This window comes from Stigmatopora argus, chromosome 20 (genome assembly GCF_051989625.1).
Source record: "Stigmatopora argus isolate UIUO_Sarg chromosome 20, RoL_Sarg_1.0, whole genome shotgun sequence".
Lineage (NCBI taxonomy): Eukaryota > Metazoa > Chordata > Actinopteri > Syngnathiformes > Syngnathidae > Stigmatopora > Stigmatopora argus.
The window spans coordinates 3,045,121-3,068,678 of record NC_135406.1 but is presented as its reverse complement, the minus strand read 5'-3'; the positions used below and the strand labels follow the sequence as shown (position 1 = coordinate 3,068,678).

Sequence of the window (23,558 nt, the reverse complement as noted above, 5' to 3'; positions counted from 1 at the left end):
TCTTGAATTGGGAATATTTTTTTATTTGTCATTATTATTATTTATAGCTTGACTGGTCCCCTAATTATTGCCAGTCATAATGCATCTAATCAAATAACACACCTTTCATATTCATTCGAGATGGGCTTTGGACCATATATAACGTAGCATGACGAAAAGTCGCAGTGCAAACGTTAATCGACGAAAGCAAAACAAAAGCGTCACTGACTACAAGGGCCTCTGCAGTTCCTTTTGTGGCCGCTAGACGGTGGCCACGTGCCTTTGTGGCGTTGCGTCGCACGAAAAGTTGAAGGCGAAGACGCGACATCTGCGCTTCATTGGAGGCGCCATTTCACTCCCCATTCATTGGTTTCGAGGCCCGTTTTCCTACCCTACGGTAAGTTCTGCGTCTTACGTCGAAATTCGCCGCGCTTAACCCAACAGGAGTGGAGAATAAACATGTTTCGTCTTATTTCCTGCCGAGCTAACTTTCTCTTCGTCGGGGAAATTTAATGCAGCAGCCTATGAGAAGTAGGCGCTAGTTAGCTAAACGCACGGATGCTAACTCCGTGGTGGACAACAGTTTAGTTTTGATAGGGCTAGCGCACGTTAACTTCGCGTTAACCAATATAATATCGCTTTGCAGGAGGTATGTTGGAGTTGAGAAGGTTGTTTTGTGTGTTATTTAAAAGTTGCAACCTTCGGGTTCGTTGTTTTAGCGTTGACGTGGGTGTTGCGAGGCACTACGTCATAGCAACAAAACAAACTTCGGTTGATTGGCTTTGCACAGCTCCAATGTTATCGTAGCTCACTTTGGAGTGTTAGAATCCAGGCCATTTACTGAAGCTGTGTTTTCTCAGCCTTTCTTAGAAAAAAAAATATGCCTCCTTTCGTTTTCATGACCTTCCACGTCCAAAACATTCCATTTTGCCTCTTTGCAGGATCGACCGAGTGTCTGCAGTCATGGTGAAAATCTTTATCGGCAACCTGGCCTGCAACACGGCCCCGGATGAGCTGCGGGGCCTCTTCGAGAAGTACGGCAAGGTCACGGAGTGCGACATCATCAAGAACTTTGGCTTCGTCCACATGAGCAGCCTGTCCGAGGCCGAGGAGGCCATCCGCAACCTCAACCAGCAGCACCTGAACGGCTGGCCCATGAACGTGGAGCTGAGCAAGGGCAAGCCCAAGTCCAGTACCAAGTTGCACGTGGGCAACCTGGGCGAAGGGGTCACAGCTGAGGTTTTACGGGAAAAATTCGAAGAGTTCGGCAGTGTTGTGGAATGTGACGTAGTCAAGGACTATGCCTTCCTTCACATGGAGCGAATGGAGGATGCCATGGAGGCCATTAGTAAGATGGACAACACTGCCTTTAAAGGTGAACTCTCGGTTTGGTGCTCTACGCTGTCCGAAAATTTGGATTGTGCTCTCGTTCCCCCTTAAAGCTTCTAAACTTTTTTTTCCCTCCCAACGCGCACGACGAGGCGACTTTTCGTAACTAAAAGCGCTAAAGTAAAAACTTCAAGTTTTGTAGGAACTCCCCCGAATAAGTCAGGCGTTTCAAATTTTTGAGTTTGCCACGACCGATGGCCAAAACATGGGTTGGTCGACCTCAAAGCGATCATTAATTTTTTTGGATGGCAAGAATCCTGTTCCCGGCACAGCGTACGACCCGACTGGTTAATCGAGCTAAAAAGCGGCCTCGTGGGGGGCCTTGGCTTGTTTTTTTTTTTTTTAAATCCCCAACTCGGTCTCAGTCTCTCGTCTCCGTCTTCCGGTCTCATGCGTGTCTTCTCTCTCCTTACAAGGCAAACTGATGAGCGTACAACTGTCCACCAGTCGGCTGCGCACGGCTCCGGGAATGGGAGAACATACCGGCTGCTTTGTCTGCGGAAAACATGGTCACTGGTCGAAAGACTGCCCAGTCGATCGCAACAATAGCCACGGTGACGACATGGGAGATTTCGGCGGCCGGGGCTACCCACGCGGCCCCCCGGGTTTCGGCAGGGGCGGCTACGGAATGCCCGGCGGGCCCGCTAATTTCATGCCCGGCCCTCCGTTTAATCGGCCTAGTTTCGCCGGCGGGATGCCGCCCCCTCCTCGGAGACCCGGCCCCGAGGTGGGGGATCGGTTCGGCGAGAGGTCTGCCGTTTTCGAACGAGACCGCAGCGTCGACTTCTACGAGAAGTACCGAGCCCGCCCTTACGGCGGGAGCTATTTTGAGGAGCGCCGCATGTCCTATATCCCGCCCCCGCCTCCTCCGCCGCCCCCTTCAAAGTTTTCGTTCGAGCGGCCTCCCGCGCCGGCCCCTCCCTCCGCCGCCGCCGCCGCTTACTACGCGAGAGAGCACAACCCAATCAACCGGGTGCCCCTGGCCCCGGGCGGCTACGCCTTTGAGCGAAAGCGGCTATCCCCCGTGTCGGCCGTCGGCAGGGGCGCCAACGTGCCGCCGCGGCCCAAGGAGCATTTTGCGCCGCGGTACACGCCGTATTAAACCCCACGGTAAGTGTCCCTACCGCCTTTCGCCGCCGTAACCCCTCTTAACCTCACCAGAATTTTTTGTTTCTCATTTATAGGTCGTGGGAATTTTTTTTTGCCAAGCTTCCAGGCTCCCATCAGACTGCGTGGTGCCACCTTCCCTACTTTTGTAATTTTTGTTTTCTTTAATATATCATTTAGCATAGCCAGCTCATTTACACCACGTTCTCATCGATTGCTGGCTTTTTTTTGGGGCGGGGGGGCATTTCTGCTCAGTTTGTAGTCTTTTTTTTTGGGAATTTTAAGAATTTCTTAAGGCATGTCATTTCGAAAAACCAAATGGTTTCTGCTGCATTTGTGTGCGAAAGCGGCAGAAGGTGCAAAGTTTTATTTTAGTACACTCAATTCCTGTCAGTTCCTGATTTTATAAAAGGGAATTAACGATACTAGGGATGTCCCGATCACTTTCTTTTATGCCTCCGACTCGCTCTTTGATTTGAAGTCGCGGCTGATGGATTGAAAAAATCTGCTTAATGTTACAGTTATTGATGAATGGAAGCAAGGTAGGAAAATACGTATTCCAACATTCCTTTTGACTTTTGTGTCCCCAGTCAAATTTTTCTATCCAATTTTTGCCTTTTTGAAGTGAGAGTTCTTTGAAATAAAGTGTCATTGAAAGACAGACATGTAATATGTTATTCACCTTTCTTACACTGTACATTGTTTTTCTGTTGTGATAAGAGCGAAAAACTCAGGGGTCGGCTTGATGTCACGAGGCACCATGTGTTTGTGTGCCATTAAAAAATGCTAGTTGTAATATCAGCCACTTAAAAAACATGTTTTTTTAATATATCTAATAAAAGCAAGTTATTTTGTTGAACAATCATTTCCCTGTTATTTCTAAGTCATTTGCATGATATAAGACATTTTTGACCTATGTTTACATGGGGTATGTCCAAAACGAGTCTTGGTCGTACTTAAATTAGCATATAGTGTAGCATATAGTTGACATTTTTTTGTATATTATGTGACCTTTAAACGCAGCATGGTGTCGTGGTTTAATTTGTTTGTTAAAGGACATAATCATAACATTAAAATTACATGTATTGTCTGTCTTTCAGGTGAACCTGCCCCCTGCAATATGGCGGTGCTGCTGACGTATTGAGGTAAGCAGCCAAGGTCATCCATGTTCCATTTCCTCTCGTTCGTGGGCCACAAAAAAAGCTTATTAATGACATGACAATAACATGTAAAATAGTACAGACGCTTTTTAATGTCCGTATTTAAAAAAAAAAAATTATATATTTTTCATCGTCATAATAACTGGTTTAGTTTTTCACTCCTCCTTCCGCCCACCGAGCAACAGGCGTCTGTCTCTTCAGTTTGTTTGCTCAACTTTCTCCCGTGGGACGCTTCGCCTTCGTCTCACTCGCTCGTTTTTCACGCTTTTTGCTGACGTTTAGTCATTATTTTTGCTTTGTTTTAAGCTGCTTGGAGCTCGCGAGTGACTACCCAAGGGCAAAAGGCGACCTGGAGGAGGAGGAGGGCGTCTTCGCTTTAGGAAAAAGTCACCATGGAGGTCCCCGGCATGCAGGTAAGCAAGCATTAAGGTGCATCGAGGCTAACGCTAAACCAGTTTATCAAGAGTCGCGGTGGCCTTGTTTAACAACGTTACACCTTATTTATTTAACAAGAAAAGCCTCGAGTCGTCAGAATTCGATACAATAAAGAATAACGCCGTTCGAAATGTTTTTAATTTGATGTGATGACGTATGTCTGCCCTTAACACGGCTGTGAATCAATTAAGTGCTAATGATCCAACTACGAAATAATATTTCCAATAAACAAACAAAACGAGTTTTAAATCTTTGTTTACATGACTTAAACTTTGCGTAACAGAAGGTTAATGTTCAGTGGCAGCAAAAATTAACAGGTGTAACTTTATCACGTTATTTTTTTACATAAAAAACAAATCCTACAATTCTACACTGTTGTTGTTACGGTATTTGCTCCGTCTAGTGGTGAAAATTGAAACTGCAACATTTTGGCTGTATTTAAGCTTTTTGCGTGGACCAAATTCAATGATATATTTTTTTTAATTATAAGAGAAAGTGAGCCGAGGGCCATCGTTTGGACAAACCCGGTTGACTTTTTGCATGAGCGTCTCAGGTGTGTCGACCTGTGTAACCTGCCTGGGTGTGCTCGGATTGCGCACCCACACATGCTGTTTTGAAAAGGAACAATGATTGACAGCTGCATGCTGATGCCCTTGTTGATGTTTAACTTTCACATATTCTAACCACTATTTTAATTCTAATCGTGTCAAACGAGCACGCCAGAAGTCATTTCGCCGTTTGAGAGTGAGCAAAATAGAGTTTTTATTTGGAGTGGTTGGTCCGCTTAGACTATTCCAGATGTATCCAGACTATAAATATTTTTTGGTCTGAATACGCCATGAATGAAAGGCTGCCTTCATCCGACGCAAGAACAGCGTGCGGTCGTGGCGGCAGGGAGTGGCACGGCCGTTTGCCTGTCGTCACACTTCCTTTTTTTAGTCGCGCGGAAAAGTCAAGCGTGGCCGCAGAGTCTCTTTGACTTTGACGCTCGGCTCGTAGCGGTGTATTATTTTCAAGTCTTTCCTGAAAATGTGTGTGGAATTTATCGGGACGTGCCTTTCTCCGTCAGAGTTCCCAGATCGATCCGGAAGAATTATTCACCAAACTGGAGCGCATCGGCAAAGGTTCCTTTGGCGAGGTGGGTTCTTTTTAAATGACTTATTTTTGCCACTCCCACTGGTGAAGATAGGGACGTCCAATCACTTTGTTTATCTCCGTCAGGTTTTCAAAGGCATCGACAACCGCTCGCTCGGCGTGGTGGCCATCAAGATCATCGACCTGGAGGAGGCCGAGGATGAAATCGAGGACATCCAGCAGGAGATCACCGTCCTGAGCCAGTGCGACAGCCCGTACATCACCAAGTACTTTGGCTCGTACCTCAAGGTGAGCCCGTCTGACCTTTGACCCGCTGGGCCGCATCCTGACCGACGTGTCTTTCAGGGGAGCAAACTGTGGATCATCATGGAGTACCTGGGCGGAGGGTCGGCGCTCGACTTGGTGAGTGACTTTCCGACATGGGTGCACGGTCAATTGGTCGCCGGTCTTTTGGTCGCCCGGAAGGTTATTGATAATTACCATTTAAATCGTTGCTCAAATTCCCTAAATACAAACTGTGAATGACAATTTAGTCATACTTAATGCCCTAGTAATTATTAGGCTAAAGATAAAGAAAAGCTCCAAATTTCCTGGACTTTTATAGTTTTTTGTTGGAGAACTTGTTAAGACCCTGACTGACGTCGCTTCTTAAAGGGACAACGCATGTACATACAAAGTCTTCTACACCAGGGGTGTCCAAACTATTCCACAAAGGGCCGCAGTGGGTGCGGGTTTTCATTCCAACCCATCAAGATGACACCTTTTCACCAATCGGGTGTCCTACAAGTGCAATCAGTGGATTGCAGTCAGGTGCTTCTTGTTTTCTTCAGAAATCTCATTGGTCAAAATGTCTGTGCTGGATCGGTTGGAACAAAAACCTGCACCCACAGCGGCCCTCGAGGACCGGTTTGGCCATCCCTGTTCTACACTCACACGTCGGCTCAGTGAAACTGCTCATGGCCATTGTTGGTTTTTATTGATGCGTAGATAGACCGTGTTGTTTTACCTTGTTTTGTCCTCGGTCTTTTGGCCGTCGGTCTTTTGGTCGCCGGTCTTTTGGTCGCCCGTTGTCACGGTTGGGGCGACCAAAAGACCGGCGACCAATCGACCACACACGCATTGACGAGAGTGGCCTCGGATTTTAGCTCCACGCGGGGCCGTTCGATGAGTCCCAAATCGCCACCATGTTGAAGGAGATCCTGAAGGGTCTGGACTACCTGCACTCTGAGAAGAAGATCCACAGAGACATCAAAGGTTGGAGAATAAAAAAATTAAAAAAATAAAAAGACAAGACTGTGCGAGGCTATTGCTCACGTGGCCCCGCCCGTCGTCCTCAGCCGCCAACGTGCTCCTGTCCGAGCACGGCCAGGTGAAGCTGGCCGACTTCGGGGTGGCCGGTCAGCTGACCGACACGCAGATCAAGCGGGAGACCTTCGTGGGCACGCCGTTCTGGATGGCGCCCGAAGTCATCCAGCAGTCCGCGTACGATTTCAAGGTAAGGCCCGGGTGGACCCTTTCGCCTAGCCTAGCCTAGCCCAGATCCAATGGGGAAGAACTTTGCTTTTTTACCACCAGGCGGACATTTGGTCACTGGGCATCACCGCCATCGAGCTGGCCAAGGGCGAGCCACCCAATTCGGACATGCATCCCATGAGGGTGCTGTTCCTCATCCCCAAGTCGCCGCCACCCACGCTGACTGGCGAATTCTCCAAGAGCTTCAAGGAGTTCACCGAAGCCTGCCTCAACAAGGACCCCATCTTTGTAAGAGCCCCGCTCGCCCGGTCCTCCCTCGTGCCGCCCGCCCCACTGAAGCGTCCGTCCTCCCCCACGTCAGCGTCCCACCGCCAAGGAGTTGCTGAAGCACAAGTTCATCGTCAAGCACTGCAAAAAGACGTCCTATCTCAGCGAGCTGATCGACCGCTACCGCAGGTGGCGCGAGCAAGGCCACAGCGACAGCAGCCCCGACGACTCCGACGGGTGGGTTCTCGCTCGCCTTTCCCTCGCCCGCCCAAAAGTCGCCCACGAAAATCCATGGTGCCTCCGCAGCGAGTCCAGCGACAAGACGGACGGCGAGTCCCCCGAGTGGAGCTTCACCACGGTCCGCAAGCGGAAGCCCAACGCGCGGCCGCACCTCAACGGGCAACCGGGCGACGCCGCCTCGGCCGGCGCCGCCGCCGACGCCTCCTACAGCCTGGCCGCCGTCATCTCGCCCGTCTTAGCCGAGGTGGGTGTCTCCTCGACGAGTGGCCTCCGGAGACGGACGCGCTTTGCTCTCGTCCCGCAGTTGAAGCAGCAGCACAAGGAGCGCCCGGAGAAGCGACTGGCCGTCGAGGAGCTGGAACGGAACATCCGATTGGCCGAGGACGTTTGCCCGGGAATCGCAGATCGGATGGTGACGCGCATCATCGCCAGGTCGGTCCTTTTCTTTCACTCTCTCTTAAGAGACACTTTAGGAAATGAAGGGCGAAAAAGCGCGCATCGGCTATCTTTTGAGGCGTGTCTTGATGCCGCCCTCAGGTTCAACGCCAACTGAGGACAGACGGGTGGGGGACGCGTTGACCCAGTGGAGATCTGCTGTGCAATGTCTCCACACGCGTATACGATTGGCCGGAGTGCTTCCCCGGTCGGGATCTAGCACGAGCGCTTTATTATTTTTAATGGCTTTGCGGAGGGCAATATGGTCAAGTCGCCATTCCGTGCCAATCTGACTGCTGCCATGTCAAACACTTGGCGAGACTTTTTCCTCAACAGAGCGACGAGGCCATCGGGAAATGACGACCGTTTAAACGCAAAGTCCTAGAAATGTTGCTTAGTGTATATATTGTTGTTTTGATATCGTATAAGGGATGCAGTCATGTTTACTCAGTGGGTAATATGCACCGTTTTTTTTTGTAAGTTTCTCTTTAGCGGGACGTAGAGCTTTATAAATAAATATTTAAGCTGCATTCAGAAAGGTGTCTTCTATTGGGGAGGGTTAGTTATGACGGGCATCTGCTAGCAGGGGGCGCTACAGAGGGACGGAACAATGGGGCAAAGAATATAGTTAGCATTGCTAATATAGCTAGCTAGGAAGTGTATATATACCATTTCTCTATTAGTATTTGTTAGTTTTTGTTGAATTCATAATTTAAAAAAAAAACACCAGTCAATTCATATTTTAGTTTTAGTCATAATTGGGCACTCGTCGGCTCCCATTAACAACACTAGGCGTCCAAATATAAATTCATGCTAAAAACAAGCGAATGTCAAAATGCAAAAAAGCCACTATGTCAAAATGACCACACGCTATTTTCTACAGCGTGACCTCTGTCGCCATTTTGCTTTCTTGCGTCTTGTCTTTCTCCTCGTCCTCCTCCTGCAGCTGGAGGCTCCCGGAGGAGAACCTCATCCGGGCCCGGAAGGGAGGCGGCCCGTAATACGGGTGGAAGGCTTCGGGCTCGGAGTCGCTGTAGTTTCCCGCGTGGCCTTCGGGGGCGAGCGGGAGGTAGGTGGGCCGCGAGGGACGCGACGGCCGCGTTAGCGTTAAGTGGGGATAGTAGCCCAGGGGCCGGAAGTCGCACGCCGGGATGGAAAATTTCACGTCGGCTCGCCGAGGGAGCCCCGGCAGGAAGTTGCAGTCGTCGCTGTAGTGGCCCACCTCCGGGCGGCCCGTCCCGTAGAAAGGCGGCCCACCGGCCCGACTCCTCGCTGGCGGCAAACAATCTAGAGAGGCGGCGCAGTCCCACGAGTACGGGAAGGAAGGCAGCGCCGGCCGGTATCGCCGGCCCGGTTCGTTGGGGTACAGCAGGACCAGCCGCTGCTCGCCGTCCGGCCGCCGGTCGGGCCGGCGACGCGGGCGGCGGACCGCCGTTCGTTCCCTGGCATCCTCCGACGGCGGTCGCCAGAGGGGCGTGACCCGGGCCAGGCTGCCGCACCCGGGTCCGCCGTACGGCCGGCTCTGGTGCGGCGAGGCACCAGGTGAGTCGTCTTCGCGCTGCTCGGTAAAAGCGGAATGCGTCACCGCCATTGACGGCTTTCTCTTTTATTTTTTTGTTGGAGGCGCCTACCTGTTTGGAGACATCGGTGAGGAGATCGGGAGAAGATCGGCACGGACGGGAAACGCTGAACGGGTGAGAGAAAAAGTTTGCATTTTCACAGTCGCTAGGATGCTACGGTGGCGTTTGGTCGCTTCTGGGAAGACCACCTGTCAAACGGCTTCTTCTCGGTCGCTTCCAAACATTCCAAAAGCTGCTTCTGCGTCCGCCCGCTGCCCGCAATGCAAAACAGCGCCAAACGTCTTTCGGCGAATCGTCCGGTCACGGTAAAGGTAGGCCATCTTGGCTCAAACGAACGGGAAGGACGCAATCACCTGTATCGAAAGCTGGAGCCTTTGGACGAGAGCAGCGCCTTGCGTGGCGGCGCCCGCGGCTCCTCGTCCAGCCGGAAGAAGGCGTGGTATTCCACGCAAGTTTTCCAGAAGGCCTTGCACGCGTCCCGAGTGGCCATGCGGAACTCCAGCGTGTCCTTGCGGGACGGCTGCGAGAAGGAAGGAAGGAAGGCGCCGCGTCAAAACGCGTGCCCAAAAGTAGCGAGCGAGAGGGCGGGGAGGCGAGGGAGACGCTCACGCCCACGGCGGCGTGCAGCTTGATGAGGAAATGCTTGCGCTTGAAGCTCAGTTTGCGGATCTTGGCCCAGTTGAAGGCGTTGATCTTGGTGTTGCCCTGAAAGCGAACACAGTTGCAGGGGAAAAAGCGGAGCGCCACCAGCGGACCGCCCTGCGGCCGGCGCTACCTGGAAAACCAGCACGCCCGAGTGCGTGACGGCTAGGTTGATGCGCGCGCCCTCGCCGTCGCTGGCCGACTGCGGCCGGATGCCGTACATGTCCAGCTTCCTGGCTAACTCCAGGAGGCGGGCGTCGGACTCGGCCGGAGAAGAGCCCCTGCGGGGACATTGTTTTTTGCCCAAGTTGTCCAAAAGTCGCCAAAGTTCGGCGCCACCTGTGCTTCTTGTGCAATCGCAGGATCTTGTGGTCCAAGTATCCCTGGTTGGGGACGTAGCGCTTGGCCCCCAGGTGCCGACCGGCCATCTCCTCGTTGTAGTCCCCGAGCTCTGCTACAAGAGGGACACGGTCAAGCTCCAATCGGAGGCCGGCGGGACGCTTTGCAGGTCCTTACACTGCAAGATGTGAGAGACCAGCAAGGCGGCGCTGTTGTCATTGCAGGTCAGGCTGCCGTTGGAAAGGTCCTGCTTGATCTGTAAAGCGAAAAAGTACCTGGGCAGGGGTGGTCAGCGGTTGCGGCGCCAGTGTCGCCGAGTCAATTATAGAAAGCGCGAAGCGAGCGAGATACCGAGTGAGGCCTCTTTTCAGTTGACCGGGGTCCGGGGGGAAGAATTTAACCATGAACCTGAAGAACAGATCGTCCGTGTCTAAGAGAAGAGAAGAGAAAGAATGAAACCTCAACTCTGGCTGTCATTTGACAGGAGAGCAGTGCAACGGTTATGTCCAATGTTCCCTCTAAGCTGCGCGCGTGCGCAATTGCGCACTAGTCTCGTCTTCTCTGCGCACAGCAAATCATATGGAGCGCACAAAATAAAATCCCAATTTTTTTTATTTTATTTTTTAGCTGTGAGGCCGACGCGCGAACCACTCATCCGCCAGGCCGCCCCATTCATAGATATTAATCATTACATTTTATTATTACTAAATCAGTTATGTGTAGTAGACATGCACCTGCTTATGGCAGGTGTGATAATGGTGTGTCCCCATAGCGAGCAATGATGATGTTGCTCACACTGGTACTCAGTGTGCTCAGGGAGGTTGTCTTTCTGCCCAGACAAACAAAAAATTAGAGGGAACATTGGTTATGTCCCCCAATTTTGAAGCCCCAAAGTCCTTGCTCCCACGTTGGCGCTGGGCTTACATTGTATCTGCTTCGCCAGCGGCTTCAGCAGCTCCAACCACACCTGCCGAGCAAACAAAAAGTGGCGTTTGATCCGTCCCGTGTCGGAGGCCGTGCCGACGAGCCCAGCGAGCCTCACATAATTGCCGCAAGAGTGTCGGTACTCCAGGCCAAAGTATTCCTTTTCCAGCAGTTTGAGGTGACCGCAAACTTTGCTGAAGAAGTCCACGCCCAAAACATTCCGCTTGGGTGCAACAGAACAGAACCGAGCGTCCGTCTTTAAGTACGAGCACACTACAGATACAATTGGACTCGAGGGATGAAAATAAAGACCAAGTGGACTTACCTCCACTTCAAAAGTGCGTTCGGCATCATCTAGGAAAACAACCCTCAGTGTAAATTTGCTCTGGTTGCAGACCTTGGCGCGCGTCCGCGTGCGAGCCGGCTTCTCGTCCATCTCCCGTCAAGATGAATCGGCGAATAAATAAATGAGGCTGAGCGCGGGGACTGCTGGCCTGGCTTCTTTCAGCTTATTGTAGGAATAATAGGCATTTCACGGTGGCTGGACGCTTTTAGGCCAGTGTCCTGCCTTCAAGTAAAGTAGGCTAGTAGAGCAAGAAAGCGTGCTTAGCCTCCAGCATGCACTGTGTGCACTGTTAGTCTTTATTCCGGACATGTCTGTATCTATTTTACCTTTTGTTTTTCCCTACTTGTTAGTAGATGCCTGAGCCGAAGCAAGATATGGTTACGGTGGATACCAACATTCAAAATATTGGCCCCGACGGAAAAGAAGGGCTGGACCGCAACTCCGGTCAATTATCTGCATTAATTATCTTGTGCTTTGTCTTAAAAAACAGCTAACAAAAGGTACAAAGTACTCTAGGTCTTCTTTACAAAAGGAAAGTCGTGAGAAGACTATGAAGAAACCTTGTGGAAATTTGGATGCATTGCTACAGTAAGGCATTAACATTCAAACCACAATTAATTTAAAGTAGTGCTATTCTAATATTTATGAAATATGTTATGTTAAAATCCTGCCATCCTGTTGTTTTGATCCATTACACTAAGTTGTTTTCTTAAGACATCAGCTACTTTACAGTGCTTCAGTCTAGTGGCAATTACGTTGAATTGCATTCAGTAATCAATTAGCATTCAACCACTTGCTTCAATCTAGTCTTGTTATTCTTTTATTTACAGAAATATTATATGTAAAAATTCCACTGGGAGCCCAGAAATTGAAGCAATATCTGACCTACCTATCCAATTACGTTAGACTCTAATGTAACTACCACAGGAGGGCAGTAATTTTACATATAATATTCCTGTAAATTTTACAGGAATATTATATGTAAGAAGGATGCCCTCCTGTGGTAGTTTTGAGTAACTGCACGCAGCAATGAATTATACTATACGTATTATACAGCTTTTTTTCAATGCAATGTTTTTATTATGATCGAGATATAATTGTATCTTAAAAAACTGTCGTCTTGTGGACGATTTCATCCATGTAATGAAATTAGCATCCAAATGCTTTTTACAATATAAAGAGCTATTGTCTTTAGTCGAGTAATGAATTCATTTGAAGGAAGTAACACCGTTATTTATCTTTTTTTTGTTTTAAAGTAAAAAGCCTTACTATGCGTGGTCGAATTTTATCTTATCTTAATCTGTTTATGCTTTTGTCCGAGTAAACCGTGCACATTAATGATTGCTGACAGGTGCGTGTGTTGTGACGTCATTAAATAGCGCAGGTACGTCATATGAACCGGAAAAGGGAGAGAAGGTTTAAATTGTTTGGCGTGCTCATTTGGCTTGTCAATGTCACGAGCATTGTTTGACCAACAACTTCAACTGATTTGTTGCTTTTTCGGCGTCTCAAGTCCACAAGTAAGGAGTTTTTCTTTGAATACGTGAACTGCCTTTAAATTGTTTTTCAGACTTTGCTTGAGTGGCTTCGTCGACTAAAGTCATTGGGAAGGTAAGAAATGCCATCATTTTTTACCGCATGTTTCTCGAAATGTCTACTTGGACTCTAAACTTTGTTTACTTTATTCTTTATTAAGTTTGTTTTTCGCGTGTTTCTAGGCAAATTCGTTTGGCGCAGGTGTGCGTTTCCGCCCACCGCATCTCGTTAGTTTCCATTCAGAGTTGGTAAACTTCAGTTTTCCAATTCAAAATGCACTTGTTGGACCACCTGGCATAAAGGTAATGAGGTACTATCTTAAATTTCAACGTCTTGCGCCCTCAGTTAACTTGTCCCCGACGGAAGACTTTGACGAGGCCATGCTGAAGAAGTTATCAAGTTAGGTGAAATGCTTCCATTGTAGGTGTAGCATGCCCTAAAAGTATTCCAATCATCCATTGCCATTGACGGCAACAGTTGAAGGGATGAAGACTGATGAATGATATCTGACCGAGGCGTACAACAATTGGGCGAGCCGTCAACGGTGGTCTGTCCTACTCGCGTTGACTGGGAGGTTGCTAGCCTAAATTCAGAGTCGACGGGACTAGGACGTGGAGTGCTAAACATGGCGACCCCAATCGTTTGAGCCCACTGTCGGGAATGGTCCATTCGTCTTCTTCCCCTCGTCTGTTGCAGTCAATGGTAGTGGACGATTGAAATACTTTGATGGCATTGTTGCGAAATCTACATAAAAATAATAAAGGCAATTTGAATGAGTGGACTTGTAGCCTAATGAATGTTTTTCCAGGACAAGACTTGTGAAGATTGCGAGGCAGTGACCAGACTAGTTCCTGGAAAAGTTTAGAAGAAGTGGTTTGTAGCCGACGCAATGTTAATCGGCACATTTGTTTAACTCTCCTGTATCTGTGTCAGTGTTTCAGAAAAATGGAGTGGCATGTGGACTTGAAGAACATTCATGGACAGCGGTGGCTTCCTAACTAAGCTGGTTCATCACGGGCGACCCTTGATGAGCCCAGAGAAGTTATCAAGTTAAGTGAAATGCTTCCATTGTAGTTCTACCATGCCCTAAAAGTATTCCAATCATCCATTACCATTGACCGCAACAGATGAAGGGATGAAGAAGGATGAACGATTTCTGACAGACATGCAACAATTGGGCTAGCTGTCAACGGTGCTCCATGTCCTACTCGCGTCGACTGGGAGGTTGCTAGCCTAAATTCAGAGTCGACGGGACTTGGACGTGGAGCGCTGAATGCGGCGACCCCAATTGTTGAAGCACTGTCGGGAATTGTCCATTCGTCTTCTTCCCCTCGTTTGTTGCAGTCAATGGTAGTGGACGATTGGAATACTTTGATGACATTGTTGCTAAATCTACATAAAAATGACTGGGGTAAAAAATAATAAAGGCAATTTGAACGTGTGGACTCGTAGCCTAATGAATATTTTTCCAGGACAAGAAATGTGAAGATTGCGAGGCAGTGACGAGAAGAGTTCCTGGAATATAGTTTAGCACGCAGTGGTTTGTAGCCGCCGCAATGTTTATCGGCACTTTTGTTTAACCCTCCTGCATCTGTCGGTGTTTCAGAAAAATAGAGGGGAGTTCAACGACACACTTGGACAGTGATGGCTTCCTCACTAAGCTGGTTCAGCACGGACGACCCTGATGAGCCCCAGAGAAGACGTTATCAAGTTAAGTGAAATGCTTCCATTGTAGTTGTAGCATGCCCTAAAAGTATTCCAATCATCCATTGCCATTGACGGCAACAGATGAAGGGATGAAGATGGATGAACGATATCTGACAGACTTACAACAATTGGGCTAGCCGTCAACGGTGGTCTATGTCCGACTCTCGTCGACCGGGAGGTTGCTAGCCTAAATTCGGAGTCGACGGGACTTGGACCTGGAGCGCTGAATGCGGCGACCCCAATTGTTGGAGCACTCTGTTGGGAATTATCCATTCGTCCTCGTCCCCTCGTTTGTTACAGTCAATGGCGGTGGAAGATTGGAATACTCTGATGGCATTGTTGTGAAATCTACTTTAAACATGACTTGGGGAAAAATAAAGAATTTGTTTTTCAGGACAAAACTGTGACAATTGCGAGACAGCGACGAGAAGAGTTCCTGGGGAAATAGTTAAGAACGCAGTGGTTTGTAGCTGATGCCATGTTTGATGCAGTTTTTGTTTAACTCCCCTGCATGTGTCAGTGTTTCAGAAAAATGGAGTGGCATGTGGACTTGAAGAACATTCATGGACAGTGGTGGCTTCCTCACTAAGCTGGTTCAGCATGGATGACCCTGATGAGCCCCAGAGAAGAAGTTATCAAGTTAAGTGAAATGCTTCCATTGTAGTTGTAGCATGCCCTAAAAGTATTCCAATCATCCATTGCCATTGACGGCAACAGTTTAAGGAATGAAGATGGATGAATGATCTCTGACAGACGTACAACAATTGGGCTAGCCGTCAACGGTGGTCTATGTCCTACTCGCGTCGACTGGGAGGTTGCTAGCCTAAATTCAGAGTCGACGGGACTAGGACGTGGAGGGCTGTACGCGGTGACCCCAATTCTTGGAGTCCTCTGTCGGGAATGGTCCATTTTTTTCTTCCCCTCGTTTGTTGCAGTCAATGATAGTGGACGATTGAAATACTTTGATGGCATTGTTGCGAAATCTACATAAAAATGACTGGGGTAAAAAATAATAAAGGCTAATTTAATGTGTGGACTCGTAGCCTAATGAATGTTTCTCCAGGACAAGAAATGTGAAGATTGCGAGGCAGTGACGAGAAGAGTTCCTGGAATATAGTTTAGCACGCAGTGGTTTGTAGCCGACGCAATGTTTATTGGCACTTTTGTTTAACCCTCCTGCATCTGTCAGTGTTTCAGAAAAATAGAGGGGAGTTCAACGACACACTTGGACAGTGGTGGCTTCCTCACTAAGCTGGTTCAGCATGGATGATGACTCCTGATGAGCCCCAGAGAAGACATTATCAAGTTAAGTGAAATGCTTCCATTGTAGTTGTAACATGCCCTAAAAGTATTCCAATCATCCATTGCCATTGACAGCAACAGTTGACGGGATGAAGATGAATGAACGATCTCCGACAGACGTACAACATTTGGGCTAGCCGTTAACGGTGGTCTATGTCCGACTCGCGTCGACCGGGAGGTTGCTAGCCTAAATTCAGAGTCGACGGGGCTTGGACGTGGAGCGCTGAATGCGGCGACCCCAATTGTTGGAGTCCTCTGTCGGGAATGGTCCATTCGTCTTCTTCCCCTCGTTTGTTGCAGTCAATGGTAGTGGACGATTGGAGTACTTTGATGGCATTGTTGCGAAATCTACATAAAAATAATAAAGCCAATTTGAATGAGTGGACTTGTAGCCTAATGAATGTTTTTCCAGGACAAGACTTATGAAGATTGCGAGGCAGTGATGAGACGAGTTCCTGGAAAATAGTTTAGAAGTGGTTTGTAGCCGACGAAATGTTTATTGGCACTTATGTTTAACTCTCCTGCATCTGTCAGTGTTTCAGAAAAATAGAGGGGAGTTCAACAACACACATGCAGAGTGGTGGCTTCCTCACTAAGATGGTTCAGCACGGACGACCCTGATGAGACCCAGAGAAGACGTTATCAAGTTAAGTGAAATGCTTCCATTGTAGGTGTAGCATGCCTTAAAAGTATTCAAATCATTGACCGCAACAGATGAAGGGATGAAGACGGATGAATGATCTCTGACAGACGTACAACAATTGGGCTAGCCGTCAACGGTGGTCTATGTCCGACTCTCGTCGACCAGGAGGTTGCTAGCCTAAATTCAGAGTCGACGGGACTAGGACGTGGAGGACTGTACACGGTGACCCCAATTGTTGGAGTCCTCTGTCGGGAATGGTCCATTCGTCTTCTTCCCCTCGTTTGTTGCAGTCAATGGTAGTGGACGATTGAAATACTTTGATGGCATTGTTGCAAAATCTACATAAAAATGACTGGGGTAAAAAATAATAAAGGCAATTTGAATGTGTGGACTCGTAGCCTAATGAATGTTTTTCCAGGACAAGAAATGTGAAGATTGCGAGGCAGTGACTAGACTAGTTCCTGGAAAATAGTTTAGAAGAAGTGGTTTGTAGCCGACGCAATGTTTATTGGGACTTTTGTTTAACCCTCCTGCATCTGTGTCAGTGTTTCAGAAAAATAGAGGGGAGTTCAAAGACACACTTGGACAGTGGTGGCTTCCTCACTAAGCTGGTTCAGCAAGGACGACCCAGATGAGCCCCAGAGAAGACATTATCAAGTTAAGTGAAATGCTTCCATTGTAGTTGTAACATGCCCTAAAAGTATTCCAATCATCCATTGCCATTGACAGCAACAGTTGACGGGATGAAGATGAATGAACGATCTCTGACAGACGTACAACAATTGGGCTAGCCGTCAACGGTGGTCTATGTCCGACTCTCGTCGACCGGGAGGTTGCTAGCCTAAATTCAGAGTCGACGGGTCTTGGACCTGGAGCGCTGAATGTGGCGAGCCCAATTGTTGGAGCACTCTGTCGGGAATTGTCCATTCGTCTTCTTCCTCGTTTGTTGGTCTGGTGGTGGATCATTGGAATACTCTGATGGCATTGTTGTGAAATCTACTTTAAACATGACTTGGGGAAAAATAAAGACAATTTGTATTTCAGGACCAAAACTGATGATTGCGAGACAGCGACGAGAAGAGTTCCTGGGGAAATAGTTTAGCATGCAGTGGTTTGTAGCCGACGCCATGTTTGATGCAGTTTTTGTTTAGTGCATTTGTGTCAGTGTTTCAGAAAAATGGAGTGTCGTGGCGTGTGGACTCAAAGGACATTCATGGACAGTGGTGGCTTGTGAGCAAAAAGCGAATGAGTTGGCTGAAATGGCATCAAAACCGGAAGTTCTGTTTGCCAATTGGGTAAGAGACGCCCTTAATGTGCATGCAAACATCTTACTCCCTCACTTAGCTTGTCCCTGACGCAAGACTTTGACGAGGCTGAAGACGTAATCAAGTTAAGTGAAATGCCTGCATTATGATTGTAGCATGCCTTTTTAAGTCTTCAAATCGTCTGTTGCTATTGACTGTAAAAGATTAATGAATGATCCTTGATAGAGCTGTTTGATAATTGGGCTTGCCATCGAGGGAGAACCAGGTCTGATCTGTGTCCAGTCTGAATTTTGGCTAGCAACCTCCCGGTGGACATGGGTCGGATGTGGAGTGTCGTCGATGGCGTGCACTATTGTTGGATGCCTCTAAGATCATTCATTTATTTTTGTCTTTTATGGATAAATAGCAATGGATGATTGGAATATTGTCATGGCATTGTTATGAAATGTACATATGACTGCAAAAAATAAAGACCATTTGAATGAGTGGACTCATGACTAAGTGTTATTTATTTTTTATTTATTTCCCCCAGGACAAGAATTGTGAAGGTTGTGAGAAAGTGACAAGAAGAGGACATTTGTGGACAGGGTAAGAGATGGATGATATGAATACAAGTGGACTCATGGCTAAATCTCAGCTGTTTTTCCAGGACAAGACTTGAGAAAATTGTGGGGAGTGAGTTATTTTTGTGGACAGCCTTGATGGTCCCCAGATGAGATGTGATCAAGTTAAGTACAATTGCTCCAATTTTATTAACACGTGGATTTTTTTTGTAGCTGAACATGCTGTGAAAATATTTAAATCATTTATTGCCATTGACTGGAACAGACAAGGTGAAGATGATGAAGCAACAAACCTTGATAGGGCTGTCCAACAATTGGGGTTGTCATCGAGGGCGTTCCATGTCTGACTTGCGTCCATTCTGAAATTTGGCTAGCAACCTCCCGGTGGACATGAGTCGGATGTGGTGTGTCATCGATGGCGTGCACTATTGTTGGATACCTCTGTTGAGAATCATTCATTTGTTTTCTTACCCTTGTCTTTTATGGCCAATGGCAATGAAAGATTGAAATATAATCATGGTGTTGTTATGAAATGTACTTGTACATGTCTGCAAAAAATAAAGAAATTTTTAATATGCAAAATGAAGGCTAGATTTTTCTTTTTTCCCAGGACAAGAATTGTGAATGTTGTGATGACACGAGGAGAAGAGTTCCTGGGGAAATAGTTTAGCATGCAGTGGTTTGTAGCTGATGCCATGTTTGACTGCATATTTGTTTAACTCCCCTGCATTTGTGTCAGTGTTTCTGAATGTGCATGCAAACATCTTGCTCCCTCACTTGTCCCTGACGCAAGACTTTGACGAGGCCATGCTGAAGAAGTTATCAAGTTAAGTGAAATGCTTGCATTATAGTTGTAGCATGCCTTTTTAAGTCTTCAAATCGTCTGTTGCCATTGACAGTAACAGACGAACAAATAATCCCTGATACAGCTGTTTGACAATTGGGCTTGCCATCGAGGGTGTTCCGGATCTGATCTCCATCCATTCTGATTTTTGGCTAGCAACCTCCCGGTGGACATGAGTCGGATGCGGTGTGTCATCGATGGTGTGCACAATTGTTGGATACCTCTGTTGAAAATCATTCATTTGTTTTCTTACCATTGTGTTTTATGGCCAATGGCAATGCATGATTGAAATATTTACATGGTGTTACAAAATAAACTTGTACATGACTGCAAAAAAATAGACATTTTGAATAATAATGGATAAATGGTTAAATGCAGACTACTATTTTTCTTTTTCCCCAGGACAAGAATTGTGAATGTTTTGATGGCACGATGAGAAGAGTTCCTGGGAAATACTTAACTACGCAGCAGTTTGTAGCCGATGCTATATTTGTCAGTGCTTCTGTTTAACTCCCCTGCCTCACTGTTTCAGAAACATGGAGTGGTGTGTGGACTTGAAGGAGAATCTTGGAGAGCTGTGGGTTCACAGATGAAGTTGAATTTCAGAGAATGTAACAAGTGTAATGGTACTATAGTAACTGTAGTATGCCTTAAAAGTAACCAAATCACCCACTGCCATTCATTGCAACAGACGGGGTGAAGATTAATGATGGAACTTTGGCACAGATGTCCAACAATTGAGCTCTCCGTCAGAAGTGTTCCATGTCTGAGCCATGTCGACTAGGTGGCTCTACATTCGCCGGAATAAAACGTGGGGTGGTGTCTGTCTGTAGTGGCTAAGGTTGGTGGTGGTTAGAATTACTAATAGCGGTTTTAGTGTAACTGTTAATGGAAGTGGTAAAATGAATGGAAAGGCCAACTTAATGATAATGCCAAATTTAATGCTAAATTAAATAGAAATGGTGAACCTAATGGTAATGGTGAACTTAATGGAAATGATAAATTTAATCCTGAAGCTAATGATAATGCCAAACTAAATGGAAATGGTAAATAAAATGCTAAACATAATTGTAATGGTAAACAAAATAATATGTGTAATGGTAAACTTAATTGAAATGGTGAACATAATGCAAAATGTATTTGTAATGGAAAATCAAATGCCAAATGAAATGGAAATGCTAAACTAAATAGGAATGGTATATTAAAAGTAAAAATAATTGAAATGGTAAAATAAATGCTAAACTGAATTGTAATGGTTAACTAAATAGCGATAAATGGAAATGGTAAATTAAATGCAGAGGAATGGTAATGTTAAATAAAATGAAAATAATGAACCAAATGCTAAAGTTAGAGGTAATGGTAAACCAAATGCTCAACTTAATGAAAATGCTCAACTTAATGGAAATGGTCAACTTAATGGTAATCTTCAACATTGTGATTCCAGAACTTTTTTTTAACTGTGCTAAAACTCGATTTTTGTATCAAATTGCAGAATAGTAAAATCCATAAAACAAAATAGTGTAAAGTACATCTTGAATGTTACACATTAGTCAAACATAAATTATTTCCATGGTCTAGTGACAGCATCACTGCTCACAACCAGTGTTGGCAAAATCTTCAAGTCAAATGTTGGTTCGCTCCATGATGTCACACCATTGGGGATTGCAATTCTCATAATGTTTATTGAGGTAAAGAAACGGATAAATATAACTTCCAATCATATCATTCTAGAAATCACTGTGGTCCAGTGGCAAAGACATTGGGTCAGGATCTGAGGTGGACACAATTTCTAATCAGAAGTGAGTACAAATCTACTCCTTGCAATTCTCAAATTGTTTCCCGATGGTATTGAGGTAATGAAGAGGAGAAATATAACTTCTAATCATTTTCTTTCAGTTGTTGCTGTGGTCCAGTGGCAAAGACATGGGGTCAGAACTTGAGGTGGGAACAGGTTCAAATCAAGAGTGAGTTCACTTCCACTCTTTCCAATTCTCAAACTGTTTATTGAGGTACTGAAAAGGATAAATATAACTTCCAATCATTTTCTTTCAGTTGTTGCTGTGGTCCAGTGGCAAAGACATGGGGTCAGAACTTGAGGTGGACACAAGTTCAAATCAGGAGTGAGTTTGATTCCTCTCTTTACAATTCTCAAATTGTTTATCGAGGTAATGAAAAGGATAAATATAACTTCCAATTATTAGTGGATTTGAACCCACTCCTGATTGGAATTTATGCCAAGTTCACACCTACTCTCTTATCTTGAGAGCTGTCAGTGGATTTGACCCCACTACTGATTGGAACTGGTGTTAAAAAAGTAAGAGTATAGTAAGGCTTTTTTCTTTTAAAAAAAAAAAAAACGACATAGTATAGTAAGGCTTTTTTTCTTAAAAAACGACATAGTATAGTAAGGCTTTTTTTTTTAAAAAACGACATAGTATAGTAAGGCTTTTTTTTCTTAAAAAAACAACATAATATCGTAAGGCTTTTTTCTTTGTCCAGTGGCAAAAACATTGGGTCAGAACCTGAAGTGGGAACAGGTTCAAATCAGGAATGAGTTCAAATTCAGCACTTACATCTTAAAAATCATTTTCCAATGTTAGTGAGGTAATGGAGAGGATAAATATAAATTCCAAAAAGTGTCTTTCAGTTGTTGCTGTGGTCCAGTGGCAAAGACATTGGTTCACAATGTGAATTGGGAACAGGTTTTAAGTCAGGAGTGAGCTCCAATTCAGCACTGAGAGCACTCATCTTGTTTACCAATGGAGTTGAGGTAACGAAGAGGACAAATATGACTTTTGATAATTTCTTCTTGTGATCATCATAGGTCCAAAAATGCTGTATCTGAATCTTTGGTGGAAAAACAAGTTCAAATCAGGAGTGAGTTCCAATCCAGCACAGAGTGCTCATCTTGTCTACCAATGGAGTTGAGGTAATGAAGAGAATAAATCTGACTTCTGATTCTTCTCCTTCTAGTTGTTGCTGTGGTCCAGTGGCAAACACATTGGGTCAGAACTTGAGGTGGGAACAGGTTCAAATCAAGAGTGAGTTCACTTCCACTCTTTCCAATTCTCAAACTGTTTATTGAGGTACTGAAAAGCATAAATATAACTTCCAATTACTTCATTTCAGAAGTCACTGTGGCCCATTGGCAAAGACAATGGGTCAGAACTTGAGGTGGGAACAGGTTCAAGTCAGGAGTGAGTTCAATTCCACTCTTTGCAATTCTCAAATATTTTACCGGGGTAATGAAAAGGATAAATATAACTTCCAATCACTTCATTTCAGAAGGCACTGTGGTCCAGTGGCAAAGACAATGGGTCAGAACTTCAGGTGGACTCAAGTTCAAATCAGGAGTGAGTTCAATTCCACTCTTTGCAATTCTCAAATTGTTTACCGAGGTAATGAAAAGGATAAATATAACTTCCAATCACTTCATTTCAGAAGTCACTGTGGTCCAGTGGCAAAGACAATGGGTCAGAACTTCAGGTGCACTCAAGTTCAAATCAGGAGTGAGTTCAATTCCACTCTTTGCAATTCTCAAATTGTTTACCGAGGTAATGAAAAGGATAAATATAACTTCCAAACACTTCATTTCAGAAGTCACTGTGGTCCAGTGGCAAAGACAATGGGTCAGAACTTCAGGTGGACTCAAGTTCAAATCAGGAGTGAGTTCAATTCCACTCTTTGCAATTCTCAAATTCTTTACCGAGGTAATGAAAAGGATAAATATAACTTCCAAACGCTTCATTTCAGAAGTCACTGTGGTCCAGTGGCAAAGACATTGCTCAGAACTTGAGATGGTGAAGTTCAAATCAGGAGTGGGTTCGAATCCACTCACAGCTCTCAAAATAAGAGAGTAAATGACATAAGTGGGGTCAAATCCACTAACAGCTCTCAACTTAAGAGAGTAGGTGTGGTCAGAAACTGACAAGTGGGGTCAAATCCACTAACAGCTCTCAACTTCAGAGAGTAGGTGTGGTCAGAAACTGACAAGTGGGGTCAAATCCACTAACAGCTCTCAACTTCAGAGAGTAGGTGTGGTCAGAAACTGACAAGTGGGGTCAAATCCACTAACAGCTCTCAACTTCAGAGAGTAGGTGTGGTCAGAAACTGACAAGTGGGGTCAAATCCACTAACAGCTCTCAACTTCAGAGAGTAGGTGTGGTCAGAAACTGACAAGTGGGGTCAAATCCACTAACAGCTCTCAACTTCAGAGAGTAGGTGTGGTCAGAAACTGACGAGTGGGGTCAAATCCACTAACAGCTCTCAACTTCAGAGAGTAGGTGT

At 46.1% G+C, this 23,558-nt stretch overlaps 3 protein-coding genes and 2 long non-coding RNA genes across 12 annotated transcripts; 4 read left to right on the top strand and 1 right to left on the bottom strand.

Moving 5' to 3' along the window:
* Positions 1 to 225: 225 nt before the first annotated feature.
* Positions 226 to 2,722, top strand: LOC144066245 (RNA-binding protein 4.1-like). The gene is made up of 4 exons (XM_077589643.1): positions 226 to 376; positions 921 to 1,354; positions 1,785 to 2,478; positions 2,553 to 2,722. The coding sequence occupies exons 2-3, from the start codon at positions 943 to 945 to the stop codon at positions 2,468 to 2,470; spliced, it is 1,098 nt and encodes a 365-aa protein (XP_077445769.1). The 5' UTR covers positions 226 to 376; positions 921 to 942; the 3' UTR covers positions 2,471 to 2,478; positions 2,553 to 2,722.
* A 744-nt stretch (positions 2,723 to 3,466) lies between these two features.
* LOC144065806 (serine/threonine-protein kinase 26-like) lies at positions 3,467 to 7,913 on the top strand. 3 transcript variants are annotated; one of them, XM_077588932.1, is made up of 12 exons: positions 3,467 to 3,620; positions 3,942 to 4,048; positions 5,140 to 5,208; positions 5,292 to 5,453; positions 5,511 to 5,567; positions 6,311 to 6,419; positions 6,503 to 6,660; positions 6,741 to 6,926; positions 7,000 to 7,142; positions 7,212 to 7,389; positions 7,450 to 7,577; positions 7,683 to 7,913. In XM_077588932.1, exons 2-12 carry the CDS (start codon positions 4,028 to 4,030, stop codon positions 7,696 to 7,698), a joined length of 1,227 nt encoding a protein of 408 aa, XP_077445058.1. In that variant the 5' UTR covers positions 3,467 to 3,620; positions 3,942 to 4,027; the 3' UTR covers positions 7,699 to 7,913. The 3 variants fall into 3 exon arrangements, with proteins under 3 accessions (XP_077445058.1, XP_077445057.1, XP_077445059.1); XM_077588933.1 differs by lacking the exon at positions 3,467 to 3,620 and adding an exon at positions 3,803 to 3,858; XM_077588931.1 differs by lacking the exon at positions 3,467 to 3,620 and having other exon boundaries at positions 3,777 to 4,048.
* Positions 7,914 to 8,346: 433 nt separating this feature from the next.
* frmd7 (FERM domain containing 7) lies at positions 8,347 to 11,638 on the bottom strand. Of its 2 annotated transcripts, XM_077588930.1 has the most exons (12): positions 11,391 to 11,638; positions 11,184 to 11,288; positions 11,066 to 11,108; positions 10,493 to 10,571; positions 10,319 to 10,416; positions 10,142 to 10,256; positions 9,936 to 10,083; positions 9,770 to 9,865; positions 9,514 to 9,680; positions 9,349 to 9,411; positions 9,212 to 9,266; positions 8,347 to 9,138 (listed from the first exon to the last, which is right to left on the bottom strand). In XM_077588930.1, exons 1-12 carry the CDS (start codon positions 11,499 to 11,501, stop codon positions 8,458 to 8,460), a joined length of 1,761 nt encoding a protein of 586 aa, XP_077445056.1. In that variant the 5' UTR covers positions 11,502 to 11,638; the 3' UTR covers positions 8,347 to 8,457. The 2 variants fall into 2 exon arrangements, with proteins under 2 accessions (XP_077445056.1, XP_077445055.1); XM_077588929.1 differs by having other exon boundaries at positions 11,066 to 11,288.
* Positions 11,639 to 12,777: 1,139 nt separating this feature from the next.
* LOC144065807 (uncharacterized) lies at positions 12,778 to 14,715 on the top strand. The gene is made up of 4 exons (XR_013297300.1): positions 12,778 to 13,022; positions 13,130 to 13,195; positions 13,293 to 13,346; positions 13,756 to 14,715. It is a non-coding gene; the product is annotated as an uncharacterized LOC144065807 (long non-coding RNA).
* Positions 14,716 to 18,872: 4,157 nt separating this feature from the next.
* LOC144066223 (uncharacterized) lies at positions 18,873 to 22,495 on the top strand. 5 transcript variants are annotated; one of them, XR_013297408.1, is made up of 7 exons: positions 18,873 to 19,253; positions 19,674 to 20,112; positions 21,003 to 21,070; positions 21,168 to 21,235; positions 21,324 to 21,391; positions 22,096 to 22,148; positions 22,245 to 22,495. It is a non-coding gene; the product is annotated as an uncharacterized LOC144066223 (long non-coding RNA). The 5 variants fall into 5 exon arrangements; XR_013297407.1 differs by having other exon boundaries at positions 18,873 to 19,471; XR_013297406.1 differs by having other exon boundaries at positions 18,873 to 19,897; positions 19,963 to 20,112.
* Positions 22,496 to 23,558: the final 1,063 nt, after the last annotated feature.